At 47.1% G+C, this 18,592-nt stretch overlaps 1 protein-coding gene across 2 annotated transcripts in view; it reads left to right on the top strand.

Moving 5' to 3' along the window:
- Nucleotides 1–18,451, top strand: part of Eif2d (eukaryotic translation initiation factor 2D) — a 19,059-nt gene extending 608 nt beyond the window's left edge. The window contains exons 2-15 of one of the 2 annotated variants that reach the window (XM_013017424.1): nucleotides 776–966; nucleotides 3,194–3,277; nucleotides 4,022–4,112; nucleotides 6,728–6,835; nucleotides 7,462–7,628; nucleotides 8,191–8,308; nucleotides 9,774–9,819; nucleotides 10,389–10,492; nucleotides 10,634–10,783; nucleotides 11,138–11,227; nucleotides 13,282–13,377; nucleotides 14,678–14,798; nucleotides 16,404–16,578; nucleotides 18,297–18,451. In XM_013017424.1, the coding sequence (XP_012872878.1) occupies nucleotides 776–966; nucleotides 3,194–3,277; nucleotides 4,022–4,112; nucleotides 6,728–6,835; nucleotides 7,462–7,628; nucleotides 8,191–8,308; nucleotides 9,774–9,819; nucleotides 10,389–10,492; nucleotides 10,634–10,783; nucleotides 11,138–11,227; nucleotides 13,282–13,377; nucleotides 14,678–14,798; nucleotides 16,404–16,578; nucleotides 18,297–18,367 (1,612 nt within the window). In that variant the 3' untranslated portion in view covers nucleotides 18,368–18,451. Of the gene's footprint in view, nucleotides 1–775; nucleotides 967–3,193; nucleotides 3,278–4,021; nucleotides 4,113–6,727; nucleotides 6,836–7,461; nucleotides 7,719–8,190; nucleotides 8,309–9,773; nucleotides 9,820–10,388; nucleotides 10,493–10,633; nucleotides 10,784–11,137; nucleotides 11,228–13,281; nucleotides 13,378–14,677; nucleotides 14,799–16,403; nucleotides 16,579–18,296 lie in introns of both variants that reach the window. The other variant, XM_013017423.1, reaches the window with a different exon arrangement.
- Nucleotides 18,452–18,592: the final 141 nt, after the last annotated feature.

Here is an 18,592-nt window from a genome sequence, read left to right as displayed (position 1 = left end):
GGACCCCGCAGATCATGCCAGGGGCTGAAGGACGGGGACCCCGCAGATCATGCCAGGGGCTGAAGGACGGGGACCCCGCAGATCATGCCAGGGGCCGGGGGCCGGGGACCCCGCAGATCATGCCAGGGGCAGGGCCACCGGCCACCCCGGGGGACGGCGATCCCGGAGGGCAGAAGGAAAGATAAGATACTTTTCGAGGGAGAGCATGGAAAGGAGCTCGGATGGCCTGCCATCGTGATGAGATTTAAACAGGTGTTTACTGAACTCCGCAGAGCGAGTTGAGAACACTTTGTGAAAGATCAGATGGAGGGGCGGAGGGTGACTGAGAACTAAAGCATGGGTGAAAATGTGATTCCCGGAGGGACGATGGGAGCCTGGGGAGAGGAGAACGGAATCTGTTCAGGTACAGTCTCTAAGACAGGTACCACCGACAGGATTTGGGAGCAACAGCACAAAAGCATTCTTACAGGTGTCTTTTAGTGTCATAAAATGACAGATTTACCAAATGTGAGCCTGGAATGGGTGGGTACGAGGGCCAGATGAAAAGTCACCGAGGCAGATTGGCTTCTTGTTTCTGTATGCCTAGGACAATAGATGCGACACCAGATGAGAAAGAAAAGGATTAGGGAAGATTGTGTGAGAACAGGGTATCATAACCCAGGCAGACTTTCCTTGGTCTTTTTGATTTTAGGATATGGCCTTTGGGATCTGAATTTTGCATGTTTATGAAAGTCCCACTAAGGTAGTATTGATAGTGCTGCTGTGTTTTCCACAGGAGAAAGCTTCGAGCGGATGTGACAGCTGCTTTTCCGGCCCTGGGAACAGACCAGGTCTCTGAGTTAATTCCTGGGAAGGAGGAACTCAATATTGTAAAGTTGTATGCTCACAAAGGAGAGGCAGTGACGATGTACGTGAGTGGTGGTAATCCCATCCTCTTTGAACTGGAGAAAAATCTGTATCCAACAGGTATGGCAGCAGGTTGGAGATGGCCATTATTACAGCTCTTGCCTAATACTTGCTTCTGTGTCTTCCATTAAGCTGTCTCTTCTAGACCAAACAAGAAAGGTACCTTCCAGGATCCCTAAAGGATATTTGCAGATCCACTGTTCCTACAGTTGAGTCTTTCAAGACCAGAAACTGCTATAGGAGTGGGGTGTGGGAGGGAGAACTAACACAAAGAGGGATGCTTTTTTTTTTTTTTTGGTCGGTTGTGGGGTTTGGACTCTGGGCTTGGGTGCTATCCCTTCGCTGTTGAGCTCAAGGTGAGCGCTCTATGGCTTGAGCCACAGCGCCACTTCTGGTTTTCTAGTGGCTTATTAGAGATGAGTCTCTTGGACTTTCCTGCCTGGGCTGGCTTTGAATCCTGATCCTCAGATCTCAGCCACCTGAGTAACTAGGATTACAACCAGTCCTAGGGCATGAACTCAGGGCCTGGGCATTGTCTTTGAGCTTCTCTTGCTCAAGGCTAGCACTCTGCAACTTAAGCCACAGTGCCACTTCTGGCTTTTTCTTTTCTTTTCTTTGTCAGTCATGGGGTTTGAACTTTGGGCCTGGGTGCCTACCCTCAGCTATTTAGCTCAAGGCTAGTGCTCTACCACTTGAACCACAGCACCACTTCTGGTTTTCTGGTGGTTTATTGGAGATAAGAGTCTCACGGACTTTCCTGCCTGGGCTGGCTTTGAACCCAGATCCTCAGATCTAAGCCTCCTGAGTAGCTAGGATTACAGGTGTGAGCCACTGGTGCCCAGCCTGGCTTTTTCTGTTTATGTGTGACTGAGGAATTGAACCCAAGGTTTTATGCATGCTAGGCAGGCACTCTACTATTAAGCTACATTCCCAGCCCAAAGAGGGACACTTATAAAGGGAAGGTTTTTTTTTGTTTTTTAATCTGGGGGTGGAGGAACAGTAGTGAGTTTACAGCATGTTAACTACAGAGAGGTCCAAGTCTTATAAAGAATGGAATTTCAGGGCATGAAAAATGTTCCTTATAACTATCTATAACAGGATATATATATATATATATATATATATGACAATATATTATATTATGTATAAATAACCATATATACATATATATATATATATATATATATGTTTATATGTGTGTGTGTGTGTATGTTTCTAGTCCTGGGGCTTGAACTCAGGGCCTGCTTTTTCCTGAAATACTATACTAGCAAAGAACTGGATTAACTAAGCTATGTAACCAACTGACTTTGTTATGTACTTTGGTCGGGATATCTCATAGAGGTTCTTAGACTCTCGTTCTTTTAGGATTCTTTGCTAGCTCTCTTTGTCACTCTTTGTGACTTTTTTTCCATAGCTGCTGACACCTACTTTGTCACTTTGGGCTTTTTTTCCAGTGAAGTTAGTTGTGGCAGTGTAACACAGCCTCCCTTGGCCACCGTTCCTTCTTCTCCAACCCCCCAGTTCTTTGTTGTGTCTGAGGACAAATACCTTTCTCTAGCTATACTGGGGTTCACAGGCACGCTACCATTTGAGCCATCCCCCCAGTACTTTAGTTTGTTTTTGTGCTTTTGCCCAGGCTGGCCTCTGACTACGATTCTCCTGTCTCTGTTTTAAGAATAGCTGGGATTATAGACGAGTGCACCAAAACTCAGCAAACACAGATCCTTTTTGACCTAAGTGCTTTACTATTGATCACTATGGGAATAATAGCAATGATGAACATGAGAAAGCTTCAAAAAAAATTTTTTTTTGGTTGTGGGGCCTGAACTCTGGGCTGGGCACTGTCCCTCAGCTCTTCAGCTCAAGGAGTACTCTACCACGTGAGCCACAGCGCCACTTCCGGCTTTTTCTGTTTATGTGGTGCTGAGGAACTGAACCCAGGGCCTCATGCATGCAAGGCAAGCACTCTACCACTGAGCCACCTCCCAGCCCCAAGCTTCACAATTTTTTACCAGCTGGCTTCCTGAGGTGGAAACCCTGTTGATTTTTGACCCCTACATTTAATCCCCTGTGGCCCTTTTTTCTGCTACCGGGATCCAGATGGAACAGTAAGCGCCCCCAAGTCCCAAGTGACCCCAGATCCTTGGTCTCTGCTTTCCTCCCTCACAACCTTCTCTCTAGCTTTGAGTTGAGTGTATACGGTCACCAAAGTGACCGTAGTGTTAGGCTTTGCCAGTTCCCTCATGGACTGACGTTGGTTGTGTTTCCTGGGTCTCATTTTGTACAGTGTACACACTGTGGTCCCATCCTGATCTTCTGCCCACCTTTACAACATGGCCGCTAGTCTTCGAAAAACTGGTGGGAGGAGCAGGTAAGATGATTTTCTTATATTCTGCTTATTGCCTCAAGTTACTTAGTAAGCACTGACTGGGTGGATAAGTGTGTCCATTTTCTGTGTTCACATATGGTTGAAAAAATGGAATTTGTCCCTGTGCATATTATACCTCTCCCTTGACTAGCGTCCTGAGCTCCCTGGGCCACTCTGACTCTGTTGTAAACCTTATATAAGTGATGTGAAAGTACTGCCAAATAATATATATATATATATTTTTATTTCTTGTCATAGGGCTTGAAGTCAGGGAGGGCCTGGGCATTGTTCCTGAGCTCTTTTGCTCAAGGCTAGCACTCTGATACTTGATCCACTGTGCCCCGTCTGGTTTTTGAGTAATTGGAGATGAGTCTCACAGGGACTTTTCTGCCTGGGCTGGCTTTAAAATGCGATCCTCAGATCTCCACCTTCTGAGTAGCTAGGATTACAGGTGTGAGCCACTGGCGCTTGGCTCAAATGCTGTACTTTTAAGTCAGTAAGTTGAATTTAGGGAACTAGGCTAGATCATGGTATGAGACACTCAGACTGCTGCTTCTGTTTGACCATGAGCTCCCAAATGGGGAGGACTGATACTCGAATTGCCATTTTAACTTTTCACTGTGAAAACATACTTGACACCTAAGACACATTTTTTTTGTTATTGTTGTTCAGTGAATGACTAAATGAAGTAAAACAAGGAATTATATGGAAGCCAATTGTAAGCTGTGATACTTTTGTTTGCTGCAGATTTGATGCTGCCAGGACTAGTGGTGCCCCCTGCTGGTCTGCCTCAGGTACAGAAGGGCGACCTCTGTGCCATAACCTTGGTGGGGAACAGGTACTGTGTGCCAGGCAGCTGTGCCTTTGGGCATGGGGCCTAGACAAAAGGGAGGTGGCGGAAATGACATATGGACAAAGGATTGGAAGAAAAACACAGGTTCTTCTGGGAGAAGCAGGTAGTCAGCCATTGGGGGATTGGCAGCTTGGGGAGTCCATCCAGCCTCCAGCTGAATGACAGAGAGCTCATAGTGTTGGTTCATCGGCGCTCAGGGTATCTTCTGCAGGTTTTTGTCTTTTTTTTTACAAGAGTCACAAAGCAAGCATAGAGTTCTGTTATGTTCCTTGCTCAGCTTTTTCTGATGTAACATCTTACATAACTACACAGCACTTACACAGCTGAGGAGTTAATACTAGCATAGTGCTGTTAACAGAACTAGAATTTATTTGCACCTTCACAGTTTTCCCACTAGGGTTTTTTTTTTCCTTTTCTTCCCGTTCAAGGGCTGCTCTCTGGTTCCACCTTGTGTTCGATCACTGGTGCTCAGCTTCCTTGTCTATGATGTTCCCTCAGCCTTTCTTTGTCTTTCTTTACCTTCAGGCTTTGCCTATCAGTTACATAATCAAGCAGTGTCATCTTTTTATTTCAAAGCTTTATTGAGATATGCTTACATACCAAAAATTTTTTTCCTTTTTTTTTTTGTCATGAGGACTGAACTCAGAGCCTAGGCATTATCCCTAAGCTCTTTTGCTCAAGGCTAGCAAGTCTTGCACTTTGAGCCACAGCACTTCTAGTTTTCTGGTGGTTAAAGAGTTTCATGGACTTTCCTTCTCAGACTGGCTTTGAACCGAGATCCCCAGCCTCCTGAGTATCTAGGATTACAGGCATGAGCCACCAGCACCTGGCAGTTTCCTTGATTTATATGTACAAATGGAATGCCTATACACTTTTCTTTTTCTTTTTCTTTCTGGGCTGGGAGTAGAACCTAGGGCCTCATGCTTGCTAGGAAAACACATTATCACTGAGCTACACTTCCAGCCCCTACTCTTCTTCTTTATTTTAAAAATCAGTTTTATGGTTTTCAATTCTGAAAAAATCAGAAAACCTCTCACTCAACAATCCTGCGCTTCATGATCATTTTGACGTGTTGGTGTGTGTTCTTCAATCTGTGGATACATGTGGATAAAAGTATAGGATTTTTATTGGAGATAAGAGTGTAATGGACTTTCATGTGAGGGCTGGCTTTGAATTGAAATTCTCAGATCTCAGCCTCCTGAGAAGCTAGGATTACAGGCCAGATACACTGACGCATTTTGGGCATTGTGTCTGCACTCACCAGCACTGGCTATATGGGCTAATTTCATTTGTTTCATCCCCTGGTGATACAGGGATCAGATGGTGGCAGTGTAGACACAGATGGAAGGAACAGAGTAGACGGGTTCTTGTCGCTGATAATCTGTAATGGTTAAGAGGGAAGCCCTTCAAAGATGGTACCCAACTTTCAGGGCTTGATAGTCAGATGGGTTGGGGGAAGGCCTTGTTTTAATCAGGAGGAGGAGCCATAGGGAAGAGATGTGATGTGGGGATGGAAGGAAAGAGAGGTTTCTGTTCTAGAAATCATTCCTCCTATTTATTGTTTCTTTGAGAGAGAAAGAGAGGGTATCAGTAGTTAACGATCTTCTTTTTGTTAGTGATTTTCATTGAACCTTTGGGAACCAAGCAGCCAGACACCTTCCTTATTTACGCATAGTAAAAACCACAATCGATAAGAATGGTGTGTCAATAGTTTTCTTCCCAATATTCTGTCCAGCTACATAAATGATTATTTGACTGCTCAATTTTGCCTTTGGAGCCTAAATGGGGGTGGGGTTTGGAAGTGGCTCATGACGGGCTAAAGGCCCAAGGGATTGCTAAAGACCAAGACTGGATTTCTTGACCCACTTGCTTTTGTAAGTGAGAGAACAAGGCTTCTCTTTTAACAACAGGGCCAGATTCAGTTTCTGTGGTAGGAACTGATCTGTAGGCACAGGGAAGTAGAGGCACTACACTGAGTAAAATTAATTTTAGTTCAGGTGCTGGGGACTTTGCTCTTCATTTTTTTCCCCTTGGGCCCAGGCTATCTTGCCAGCTTGTGAATTGGCTCATTGCATGGACAGTGCTGATCAGTGGGTTGGGGAGTCTTAGCCGTTACCAGGAACGTGCTTGCTTTGGCTGTATGGCAGCACCCCATTCTCAGATCCACAGTCATACAGAGAGCACTACACAAGTGCTCTCTGTGGGGTGTAAAGCACCCCAGGGAGCCTCTCTCCTTGGCTCCAGAACTTGCTGGTTCCCTCTTTCCTGTGCTCCCTCAGTCTGGAGGACATCCTCTGAACTTCCTTATAGAATGACTATGGCTTCTTGAAAGAAAAGGCATTTTAAGTAGCCTCCCAAGTCATAACAGTATAACTTATAACAGAGTTAAAGGCTGTATGTCAGAAGAGGAATTAATTACACAGAGGAACAGTACTTGGTCAAGGGATACTTGAAAGCACTGAAGGAAATTGAGTTCAGTTTTGCGATAAGAATGATGTCAGACTGAGGACTGTGGTGCTTTTCTGGGGAGGAAGAAGGGTCTAAGCACATGCCCACCTGTGCAGATGTTGCCTGACCCTTGTCTCTGGCCTCCTTCCTAGAGCCCCCGTGGCAATTGGAGTGGCTGCCATGTCCACGGCTGAGATGCTGATGTCAGGCTTGAAGGGGAGGGGCTTCTCTGTGCTCCACACTTTCCAGGACCACTTGTGGTGGGTACTGCACATTTTCTTTCAGGGAACGGGGAGGGCCAATCTATGAGAACGCGGGTCCTGAAATGCCCAAGTATGGGTATTGGTCCCAGTGCGTCTTCAGGCAGGTTGTTGGCCCTAGACTTTGTTTTCTTTGCCAAATGTGGGGAATTATTTCTTCACATAAGAAATCAGAAAGAATTTTGGTTGTTTGCTAGTTTTAGAATCATAGTTTTAGAATCATAGACCTGGAAGAAGACTTTTGTGATTCTGTTCTTCAGTATTGTGTGTGTGTGTGTGTGTTTGTGTGTGTGTGTTCAGTATTGTGTGTGTGTGTGTGCGTGTGTGTGTGTGTGTGTGTGTATGCATGTATGCTGGTACTAGGAGTTGAATTCAGGGCCTCAAACTCTCACTCGGCTTTCTTGTTTATGGCTGGTGTTCAATTACTCGAGCCACATCTCCAGTCCAGCCTTTTGCTGGTTAATTGGGATGGAGCCTCACAGACTTTTCTGCCTGGGCTGTCTTGGAACCTTGGTCCTCCACGTCTCAGTGTCTCGATTAGCTAGGATTACAGGCCACCTCTTCCTGATCAGGGTGGGAGAGTGCTGTAGCTGCTGCTGAGTGTTTCTGATGTGAGATTCTTCCAGGCGGTCTGGAGACAAGTCCTCCCCACCTTCCATTGTTCCATTGGTACCGGATCCTGCAGATCTCAAGGAAGAGAAGGTGGACCCCACCCTGCAGGGAGAGCTGAGGGCCCTGGCCCTGGAAGGAGAGAAGGAGAAGGAAGAGGAGGATGGGGAGGTTCAGCAGGCAGGTGAGGAGAAGTCCCCACCAGAAGTCTCCGAAGATTCCAGCAGCACTGGGCCCCTGAGCCAAGACTACACAGACAGCAAATCCCTTCAAGGTATGGCTCTGGGAGTAGAAGGCCCACCCTCCTCTCTGACTGGAGTGGAACTGAAGCTCTGGGAGAGGTGAGGAACTGGGAAAGGAGAGCCCTTATTTTTGGTGAGGGAGGTGCAGAGCCTGTGATATCATAACTCAGAGTCCCTTCCACATAAGTCACAGCTCCCTTGGGGCCCCTCTGCCCTGGTCCTGGAATTTTTCTAGCCCCAGGGTCCCCTACTGTTTCTTCTGGCTCTGACTTGCCTGGGTAATGCCCCCGGCCTGGTGGGGCTTCGTGGCTTGACGCCCAGCCCTCTTTATGGGCTCAGTGCTCAAAAGTCTGGTAGTTTTGGTACCTGGGATGGGGTTCCATTCAGAGCCAAGGGGTGAAGTGGGGATGAGTTGCATGGGAGGCGGAGGGTGGGGAGCTTCTTGCACACGCAAAGCATCCTGCATCCTTCAGGAAAGGTGTGGTTCTCGTCTCTTCCTTGTAGAGCAAATGGATGAACTGTTAGAGCAGTGCTTCTTGCAGGCTCTGAAGTGCCGGGTCAGGAAGGCTGACCTCCCTTTACTTAGCAGCACGCTCCTGGGCAGCCACATGTTCTCCTGCTGGTATGGAGGCTGGGGTGGGGGAGGGAGGTGCTGGGGACAGGGTTTTACTCTTGTTCTTGCAGTAGCGCAGGACAAGGCTAATAAGGGACTGGTTGAGCGTCACACAGAGTAGAAGATTGACAAGGCAAGTAAATTAAGATTCTAGTTTAAAGACTTCAATTTTAGCCACTGAAAGGATGTAGAGGAAATAGGTTTAAAATTCCCAGGATTCTCTGAGCACTGCCTCTGGTGTAGTGGTTCTGGGCTATTTGTTAGCCAGCCAGCATGGCCTGCATAGGCATGTCTCCAGACCACCAGAGACATTGGTACCAGATCCTGAAGATCTGAAGCCAAGAGGCTTCTTCTGGAATGTTCCACCCTCTCTTGCTTCTGACCAGGTTAGGTCAGGTGAAAGAGCAGGTGGGAGGCCCTACCCCACCCAAAACAGCATGAGGAAAGGTAGGCCTATCATGTGATGGAATTTTGGCTTTGAAGAGATAACCATCTGGGCTCAACAGCCAGCTCTCCTGAGCTGTTGACCAAAGCACGAAAGCTAGTTACCGGCTTTCTCTGAGCCCCAGGCCCATACCCTTAGGATTGCTGTGGTGGTTACAGAGACAGACCTATCATAAATGCTTGTGAAATTCTGCCCGGCCAGGAGGCTTGCTGGCTGATATTTACCCCAAGGTTGAACTTCTTTCTTTCTGAGAATCTTGCTGTTGTTTGAGCAAGCACTTAAAGATCTCCCCTTATACATGGTTTCATTACGGTGTCCTGTTCAAGTATGGCATCTGGGGTCCCTGTTCATTTTTACTGAACTTGTTGGGTTGCAAGAGATGTAGAAAGGGCCCTAGAGTGAATGTCCTCTGGGACAGAGGTTGGACTGGAATGGGTTCTAGAAGGGCTCTGGAGGGAAAGAAAATAGCTTCCCCTGAATATCTTCCCCCAAATAGAGGGCAGCAATATTTTCTGTAAAGAGCCAAAGTGTCAACATTTGAGATTTCACACATCACACCGAGTCCATAGCACACCTGCCCATTGTGCTGTTGTGTGCTCGGACGGCCACAGACAGCAGCAGTACAGTGGGTGTGGCTGGGTTGTTCATCTTGAAGTGACCCTTTGAGGCCCTGGATGTTTTTCTGGTTTAAGAGGAATCTAGAGCTATAGCTAATAATCACTAGCTGAATGTGGCCAATCTAATTTAACTTAGAGATAAATAAAATTTTAAAATCAAGTACTTGCTCACAGTAGGCACAGGTCAAGTGGCCACAGAGATGGTCGGTGGCTAGCAATCGCACTGCACAACACAGACAGATCTGCCGTCACCAGAAGTGCATTGACTTGGTGACCTAAGGACCTGTCCTATGTGTCCCTAGGCAGAGAATCCTGGAAGCTAGGAGCAGGCTGAGGAAAGGACCTCTTCCTTTTCCCCCCTCCCCTCACCACTGCCTTGTTGGTTTGACTTACTTTTTCCATCTGCCCTCAGCCCTGAAGGACGACAACTGGACATAAAGAAGTCAAGCTACAAAAAGGTAAGCCCAGGTAATAGCCACATGGCTACACAGAATGGCGTAGGGGCTCAGGTGACATGAGCCAGAATGATACCTGGATGTCTGACTACAGGGCTCAGACTAGAATTAGGGTTGTGGATGCCTGTGGTTCATGTCTGTAATCCCAGCTACTCACTAGGCTGCCATCTGAGGATCATGGTTTTAAGCCAGTGTAAGAGACTCTTCTCTCCAAGAAACCAGCAAAAAGCCAGGAGTAGACTTGTGGCTCAAGTGGTTGAGTGCCAGCCTTCAGCCAAGAAGCACTAGCACCACAAAAAAAGATTTCGACTCTGAGAATAAAGAAACCCCAGGGCTGGGACACCCATCTCCTCTTTCCCCTGACTCCTTCTTGTCTGGTTGGAGTTCTGACAGTCTTCATGGGACAGTTGGTCTCTAACAGCTTCTTGCTTCTGTACCCATGGGGCAAGCAGGGGGCTCCCAGTTCCTCCTTTAGTCCCAGCCCTCTAGTTCCTGCATCGCTCAGTCCGGTACTTCCTGGGCTCAGGTGTGGGGAGTCAGTGAAGACCCCTACCCTGGCCTCTCTCCCCTAGCTCTCTAAGTTCCTGCAGCACATGCAGCAGGAGCAGATTGTCCAGGTGAAGGAACTGAGCAAGGGGGTCGAGAGCATCGTGGCTGTGGACTGGAAGCACCCCAGGTAAGTGAGGGGGTGTGGCCATTGAGCTCAGATGGGGGTGTGGCCATCTCCCAGTGTGGGCGTGACCACAGGCACAGAAAAGGGAGAGGCACTAGTATAAAATGTGTGTTTTGTTTTTTCTTTCCTCCTGCTGGGTTTCAGGATCTCATCTTTGGTGGTGCCTGAGCCCTCCTCGAGCTCCCTGGCTGTGCCGGAGGGTGGCACGGAACAGCCCTATCACCCTCCAGATATAAAATCCCTCTACTGTGTCCCAGCCAGCATGGCCCTGCTCTTCCAGGCGTCTGGCCACAAGTAAGTCTGGGGAGAGCAGCCCTTCTCTGCCCGCATGGTGTTTGTTCTGGCCTATGCTTCCTTTCCTGTACTGTACCCTGAGTAGTGAGTGCTCCTGGGACTGGTGGAGCCCACTCAACCCCTGTGGCCCCCTTTCTCCCCAGTTCAGTTTCTAGCCCCCTTCCCCAGGGCATTTCTCTAGATAAGCTCAGGAGACTCGGTCTCTTCCTTCCTACCCAGCTGTTCTTCGCACAGTCCCTCTTGGCTCAGACAGGGAAAAGAAAGTAGAGGTCAGAAGCCAAGGAGTAGGGAGTGAGTTGGTATTTGCAGTTCACCTCCTAGCAGTCACAGTAACCGGGGTCCCTTCTCTCCTAGGAAGGGGAGTGCTCTGGAGGGTGGTGAGGTCCGAGCCATCATCATTGACTACGCCAAGAAAAATGACCTGGTTGATGCAAACAACAAAAAGTGAGTGCAGGAGGAGGCAGGGCTGTGGTCATGCCTTCCTTCCTCTGTGGCGTAGATGCAGGGCGGGGGGGGGGACGGTGGCTACCGGAATGGAGAGGAAAGTTACAGCATCCTAGAAGCAAGCCGGGCCGGGCCCCCAAACAGTGGCTGTGACATCCAGAGAAACTGGCCAGGGTCTTTAGATTCATAAATGCAGTGGGCATTGACTGTCACCAAGTAAGTGGGCCACACGTGGCCCCCATGATCTTCAAGTGCAGAGAGCTGGCATTGGAACCTTCTGGTAATTTTTTTTTTTCTTGAGGGGGCAGGTATGATTTTCTTTTCTTTTTCTGGGAGTGTTACTGAGGTTTATGCTCAGGGCTTTGCTTTTCCAGGCAAGAGCTCTACCACTTCAGCTATGGCCCCAGCCCTTTTTACTTTGGTTGTATTTTGGCTAGGGTCTCATATTTTTCCATGTCAGACTGGACTATCATCATCCTACTTATGCTTTTTGTATCTGGGACTACAGATACATACCACCTTGCCTAGCTTTTTTGTTGAGATGGAGCTTCTTGCCCAGGCTGGCCTTAAACTTTTTTTTTTTGTCGGTCGTGGGGCCTGAACTCTGGGCCTGGGCGCTGTCCCTCAGCTCTTCAGCTCAAGGCTAGCGCTCTACCACTTGAGCCACAGCACCTACAAAATTAAGTGAGGGAAGGGGTGGGTTGGGAGGGACAGGTGAGAATGGTGAAAGGGGTAAAATCAGTCAAGGTGCACTGTACTCACAAACTGCTTTGCTGAACACTTCGGCTTTTTCTGCTTATTTGGTGCTGTGGAATCGAACCTAGGGCCTCAGGCATGCAAGGCAAGCACTCTACCACTGAGCCACCTTCCTAGCCCTGGCCTTAAACTTTAACCTTTCTATTTACTGCCTCCTCTAGGATTATAGACATGAGCCACAGTATCCAGCTGAATTATTTTCTTAATACCAGGACACAAATGAACTGTCAATAGAAAAGCATACTGTACTGTTACATTTTCTTTTTTTAACTTAAAAAGATGTCCTCATGATACCAAAAAAAAAGAGAGAGAGAGAGAGATTCATAGTCTAATCTACTACCCACCCCCTCCCATATACTTCTTTTTTGGCAGTGTTGGAGATCAGACCCAGGGCCCTATGCATACAAGGCAAGCCCTCTGCCTAGCACTTATAGCCCTAGTCCTTGGTTTGGGGGACAGCGTCTCATTTCACTATGTAGCTCAGGATGGCCTTGAACTTGTAGCCTAGACTGGCCTCCAACTCATGATCTACTCACCTCAGTGTCTTGAGTGCTGGGATTATAGGTATGAGCCATTACAACTGACTTGTCCTCATTTTTAAAAAAGCATTTACGTTTATTTATTATCCTTTAAGTGTTTACAGAAAGGAGTTGTCATTCAACAAAGCAGTTTGTGAATGCAGTGCGCCTTGGCGGATTTCACCTCTTTCAACATTCTCACTCGTCCCTCCCAATCCACTCCTTCCCTCACTTAATTTTGTAGGATATACATTGGCTTTTGGACTCCATTCTCTCCTCTTCTTCTCTCCATTCAGCTATCCATTTCCTCTTGACCCCATTTCACACAAGTACCTGTTCTTATTTTGAATCATTCCTGATTTTGTGGTACTAGGGACGGAATCCAGGGCCTCACACATGCTAGGTTCACATTCTGCCATGGAGCTGCACACTATGTATGGGGCAGTATGTGATAGTTCAATATATGAAAGCATCTGTACAATGGTCAAGTTGGGGAGTTCCCATTATGTTCCCATTTCTTGTCATCCTTCCTTGCCAGCCAAGTAAAAGTAAGCCAGGAAAGCTACAGTCTCCTGGTTACTAATGGAACTGAGCCAGGAATCCTGGTCTTTGGATCTAGCCCATCCCACATTTTCCTGCCTCTCGCTTCTCCACCAGTGGATCAGTTGCATCTGACCCTGGGTAACTGAAAAGGTGATACAGAGGTGAATCCAAAATCACCTCTTGGTTCAGAAAGGTTGAATCTTAGATTTCCTTAATGCTGCTTCTTTCACTTTATAGTCTGGTGAAATTGGATCCCATCCTTTCTGACTGCATTTTAGAGAAAAATGAACAGCACACAGTTATGATGCTTCCATGGGACAGTCTTCTAAGCAGGTAATGGGGACTGGCAGGCTCTCTCCAGTTTTTCTGCCTCCTTTCCTTAGTTGAACTTCTAGATCCTCACTCTCTTAGTCTGTGAGTTTCTTCCTGTTGGTCAGTGTATATAAACACAGACTTGAGTTATTCTGATGTGAAAGGTCTCTAGGACAATTTGAATCAGCATAACATAGGAGAAGAACTTGAGAGGAAGAAAGAAAGGAACATTAATTAAAACTAAGAACTTCAGCAGGGTGTGATGGTACATGCCTGTAATACTAGGTTGAGCTAGAGGATCATGAGTTCAAGGCTAGCAGTAAAAGCAGTAAGTTTGCCAGGCACCAGTGACTCACATCTGTAATCCTAGCTACTCAGGAGCCTAAGATCTAAGGATTACAGTTTGAAGCCAGCCCAGGCAGGAAAGTCCATGAGACTTTTCTTCAATTAATCACCCAATCCTCAGAAGTGAAGCTGTGGTTCAAGTGGTAGTGCACTGGCCTTGAGCAAAAAAGGACATTGCCCAGGCCCTGGGCTCAAGCCTTAGTACTGGTGCCTGCACATATACGTATAAGTACGCATGCGTGTGCACGCGCACACACGCACGCACACACACAGTAAGTTCATAAAGAGAAACAAAAGAAGGTTGGGGGAATTGTTTTAAAGTTTGCAAAGGAAAGGTTAATTTGTATCAGGAATCAGCCCATGGCCAAATCTGACCTGCCAATACCACCTGTTTCTGTAAAGTTTTATCGGAACACAGCCTCACCTATTTATGTATGGTTTGTAGAAGGCTTTGTGCTGTAGTGGCAGAGTGGAGTAGTTGTTGCAGATCAGATGGTCTGATAAGCCTAAAATAATTATTGTCTGACCTTTTTTAGAAAATTTTATCAGCTCTAATATATATGACACCAGGAGAAGATTTTGTTAGGTGAAAGGTAGCAATTCCAGAGGTATGTGTAAAAGGTGCATTATGGAAACATGGCAGAAAAGGTAAAGCAGTTTTGGAGCCAATCGGCTAGGTGAGGGAAGGGCTTGGTCACTGGTGTTTTCCTTCCCTGAGTCAGTAGGTCTGAGCTGTGGCTGCTTCCTGGGGCATTTTAATGAACACATAGGCCTGGTCTGGTGCTGGTTTGATTGTCTGGATGCAGCCCCTAAATGATCTGAACGGTTGTAATGTGTAGCCAGGTCGCAAACCATTGCTGCTAGGCAGTGTACCCAGTTCAGGCCAGGAGACGGTTCAGCACGTACTGGGAGCAGGCATGGGAAAACGGTTGTGTTGCTTCTGGTATTTCCTTACCCAGGACTGTTATTATTCCAGATGTTTGGAAAAACTGCAGCCTGCCTATCAAGTGACCTTTCCTGGGCAAGAGCCTGTGGTGAAGAAAGGGAAAATCTGTCCCATTGACATCACTCTGGCTCAGAGAGCTTATAATAAAAAGGTAACTTTAAAAATATAAAATGTTTGCTCTTTTCCCCAGCTATCTCTTTCCCAGCTCTCTCTTCTCTTTCCAGCTTTCTCTTCTCTCTCCCACCTCTCTTTCCCAGCTCTCTTTTCTAGCTCTCTTTCCCACCTCTCTCTTTTCCACCTCTCTCTTTCCCACCTCTCTTTCCCAGCTTTCTCTATTTCCCAGCTGTCTTTCCCAGCTCTTTCCCAGGCCTTTCCCAGCCGCGTGGAGGGCCAACCTGGTCTGGTCCCAGCAGAACTACTGAATAAACCTACCCCTTCCCGAAAAAAAAAAAAAAAAAAAAATATATATATATATATATATATATATATATAATGTTTGAGAATGGCGAGTGATTTAATGTCACTTGACATTCTAGTCTTCTTAATGTGATTGGAGGGTTTTAGATTTGCTTTCAACATTTCAAGGATTGTTGTTGAAACACTCATGCTTGTGATGCCTGGAGTGAGCTTGGATGGAGCAGGTAGACCTGATTGCTTCCCCACCACCCACTCCCGGCCTCCTTGGATTTTGTGCTTGGAAATTTGTTAAGGTCTGTTTCTAAAAGTAAACAAGATTTTATTTTTGTTTGTTTTCCCTTAGTGTACTATATTATAGGTGCTCAGCTCTTAAGAGTCTTTTACCTTTTGGGTCTTGCTCAGTGCAAATAGCTGAAAGAACCAAGTATGTTTAGTTTGGCAACACAAAATTGTAGGTAACAAATTACACCTGTCCTTAAGTATGTGGAAAACTGTTTCCTGAAAAAGAGTACCCTTCTGCAAGCCTGGAGAAGACAGACTGCCATCATGGGTAGAAATTGCAAGAAGTCACATGTGGGTTCGCAATTGAGAACTTCCGTATGGTCTCAGGGTGTAAGCATGGGCTTTGGAATCAGACCTGGAGTCAAAACAGGTGTTTTTTGTTTTGTTTTGTTTTGCTTTACTTCTTGACCTTGAGCAAGTTACTCAGACACTACAAGGGCCAAGTGAAGGAAGATTCATGGGTGAATTGCCTAGAATAGTACTTGGAAAATAAGCAGTCATGATAAATGAGAATTGGCCGTGACAACCTTGATTAACAATCATTATGGGCTAGATGTTATATTAAACAATGTTATGTGTATTAGTTTAAACCCAAGTTTTCTGTTAGTGATAATCAGAACAGACCAAAGTTGAAGTTGGTGTGTCGTAAAATAGTGAGTTATTTCCCGAAGGTGGACAAGCAAAGATCAGGTGAGCACATGGGGGGAGATGCAGTCAGGGGCTCATACAAGAAAGCGTGGCTTCCTGATGGGCTGTCAGTCATTCCAAGATCCTCTATCTGGAGTGTCCTGCAAGTCTAAGGTTTTGGGAACTTCCAGAGACTTTCTTGATAGCATCCCTCTCCCACCCACCCTGACTATAAAAAACACTTTGAAAAAAATTTTAAACCATGTTTAGTCATACATGAGAAAAAGTTTGTTTCAGAGCAACAAGAGAATTGTATCTTTTGAAGATACACACTAAAGTACTGGCAGATGCAATTCCTAGAGTCAGCCTTCTGGTGGAGGAGGGGGCGTGGTCTGCACCCAGCATCACTACTGTCGCCCCCTCCCCACAGGTGACTGTGGTCCGGAATTTGGAGGCGTATGGTCTGGATCCATGCTCAGTGGCTGCCATCCTCCAGCAGCGATGCCAGGCCAGCACCACGGTCACTCCTGCCCCCGGGGCCAAGGACAGCCTGCAGGTGCAGATCCAGGGGAACCAGGTGCACCACCTGGGCCGGCTGTTGCTGGGTGAGCATCCCTCAACATTGGGCTAGCTTGGTAAAGATCTTCCCATCCACCCCTCAGGGTCTAGGCATCATAATTCCTGTATACGGACAGATATGTTGGTCTTCGGTGGGTCCACTTCACAATGACACGAAAGTGATAACACATTCAGAAGTGAATTCAACTTCAGTCTGAGTTTTGAACTTTTCCTGGGCCGTGTGCCCAGCAGCTCCAGATGTTCAGTGGCAGTAACGCCCAGTTCCCCAGGTAATCATGGAGTGAAGATCAGGTACTCCACAGCACGGACCTACTGAGCTGGTCAGCTGTATTATGTGCATCTTCAACCTGCACAGCTTCTACTTTACCATGCATTATGGGCCATAACTCTGTCATAAGTCCAGGAACATTGCAAATGCACATACCGATGTCCATTTTGTTTACAGCAGCTGGCAGGAGGTGGAACCAATGTCTGAATCACGTTTGGCTCTTCCACAGACAGTGCTGTCTCCATTGTACATACCGTTTTCTTTCTGGTCCTCCTTTTCTAGAAAACATTCACGAAGCATCCTAACATCCTGTCAGGCATACCAGGGGATTCTGGCAGCTTCTCTCTAATGAAAGCAATGCTGGACTGTTGCCTGTTTAGCAAATGAAGAGCGAGAGGTCCAGAGAGGTTCAGTACCTTGTCTGGAGCTCCCCAGCTTTTAAGTGCCACAAGTGGGCTCAGGACCCGCCTTCCTCTCCACTCTCGGCTCTTCCTACTCAGTGTGGGTCACCAGCATCCAGACTGTCCTCAGCTCAAACCCTCCCCTCACTCTGCCTGAGTCAGCTTTCTAAAACAAGTAGGATGTGATCACTCCTCTGTAAAAGCTTTCTGTGTCTCTTCAGTGCCTTCAGAATAAGTATCAGTGCTCAGTAAATAAGCCTCTCCCAGCTTCACTCTCGTTCTGCTCTGCAGCCCCCACATCCTTTCCCAGCCCCAGCCCAGATGGTTTCTTCCTGGTGCATCCCACTTAACCTTTCACCCGGCTGGCGCCTCCCATACCCAAGTCTGTCCTTTAAGGCTCACTCAGCTCAGGGGTCAGGCTCCATTTCTACGTGAGCATCTTGAAGACTGCTAATGTCACACTTCCAATCGTGTTTACGTTTCTGTTAGTGTCTGCAGCATGGCTGATTCTTCTCTAATGTCCGAACCGCTTGCTAGGCTGAGCTCCTCAGGCAGAGACTCACCTGTTCCCCACTGTCTCCTCCTCAGGCTCTGCACATAGGAAATGCTTCATCAGTAGATCAGTTTTATGGCTGGTGGCCGGTCCCCAGTTTACATCAGAGTTGAGCCCCTTTATATGGGAACCCTCTGTGGGGTGTTGAGAAGGAACGGGAAGGTGGAGGAGCACAGAAGGGAGCACGGACCCATGCCTTCTCCTGGCTGCTGCCCTCTAGAACCTGGAATGCAGCTAGCAGTGTGGAAATCATCCAGGCACATTCTTCTGCCTTGAGACAGCCCATGGTCCATCCCGGACGGCATCCCCAGGGAATGAGCTGGAGCTGGGTGCAGAAGAGCAGATCACGTGTTGGGAGTTGGCACAGAGCCTTGGATAGTGGGAATGAGCTCACTCCGGCCAGTAGGAAAGGGCGGTGGGCAGGGCCCAAGGAGGGACATCCTGAGACAGGGCAAGTGGGGGAGGGGCAGTAGGAGAGCCAGACCAGGCTCCACTGAGTACTTTCTGCTTTTTGGATTTTAGAAGAGTATCGGCTCCCTCGAAAACACATCCAAGGCCTAGAAAAAGCTCCCAAACCTGGCAAGAAGAAGTGAGAGGCCCTTGTTTCCTGTGATGGGCCCAGCTGGTAATTTATATGGGCATTGTCAGCTTTTACAAATAAAAACTTTAATTCTTTACTCAAAGGGTTTATTCTAATTTGTACATGGTTCTTTTGTTTTCTCTACTTAGTGAAAAAAGTACTAACTTCTGATGTCAGAAACATTTGAAATGGGCAGAAGAAGCCAACGCACAGTTCCATTTCCTTGGTGTGGCTTCGG

Source organism: Dipodomys ordii, unplaced genomic scaffold, assembly GCF_000151885.1.
Source record: "Dipodomys ordii isolate 6190 unplaced genomic scaffold, Dord_2.0 Scaffold35, whole genome shotgun sequence".
NCBI lineage: Eukaryota > Metazoa > Chordata > Mammalia > Rodentia > Heteromyidae > Dipodomys > Dipodomys ordii.
This window is presented reverse-complemented; position numbering and strand designations above follow the sequence as displayed.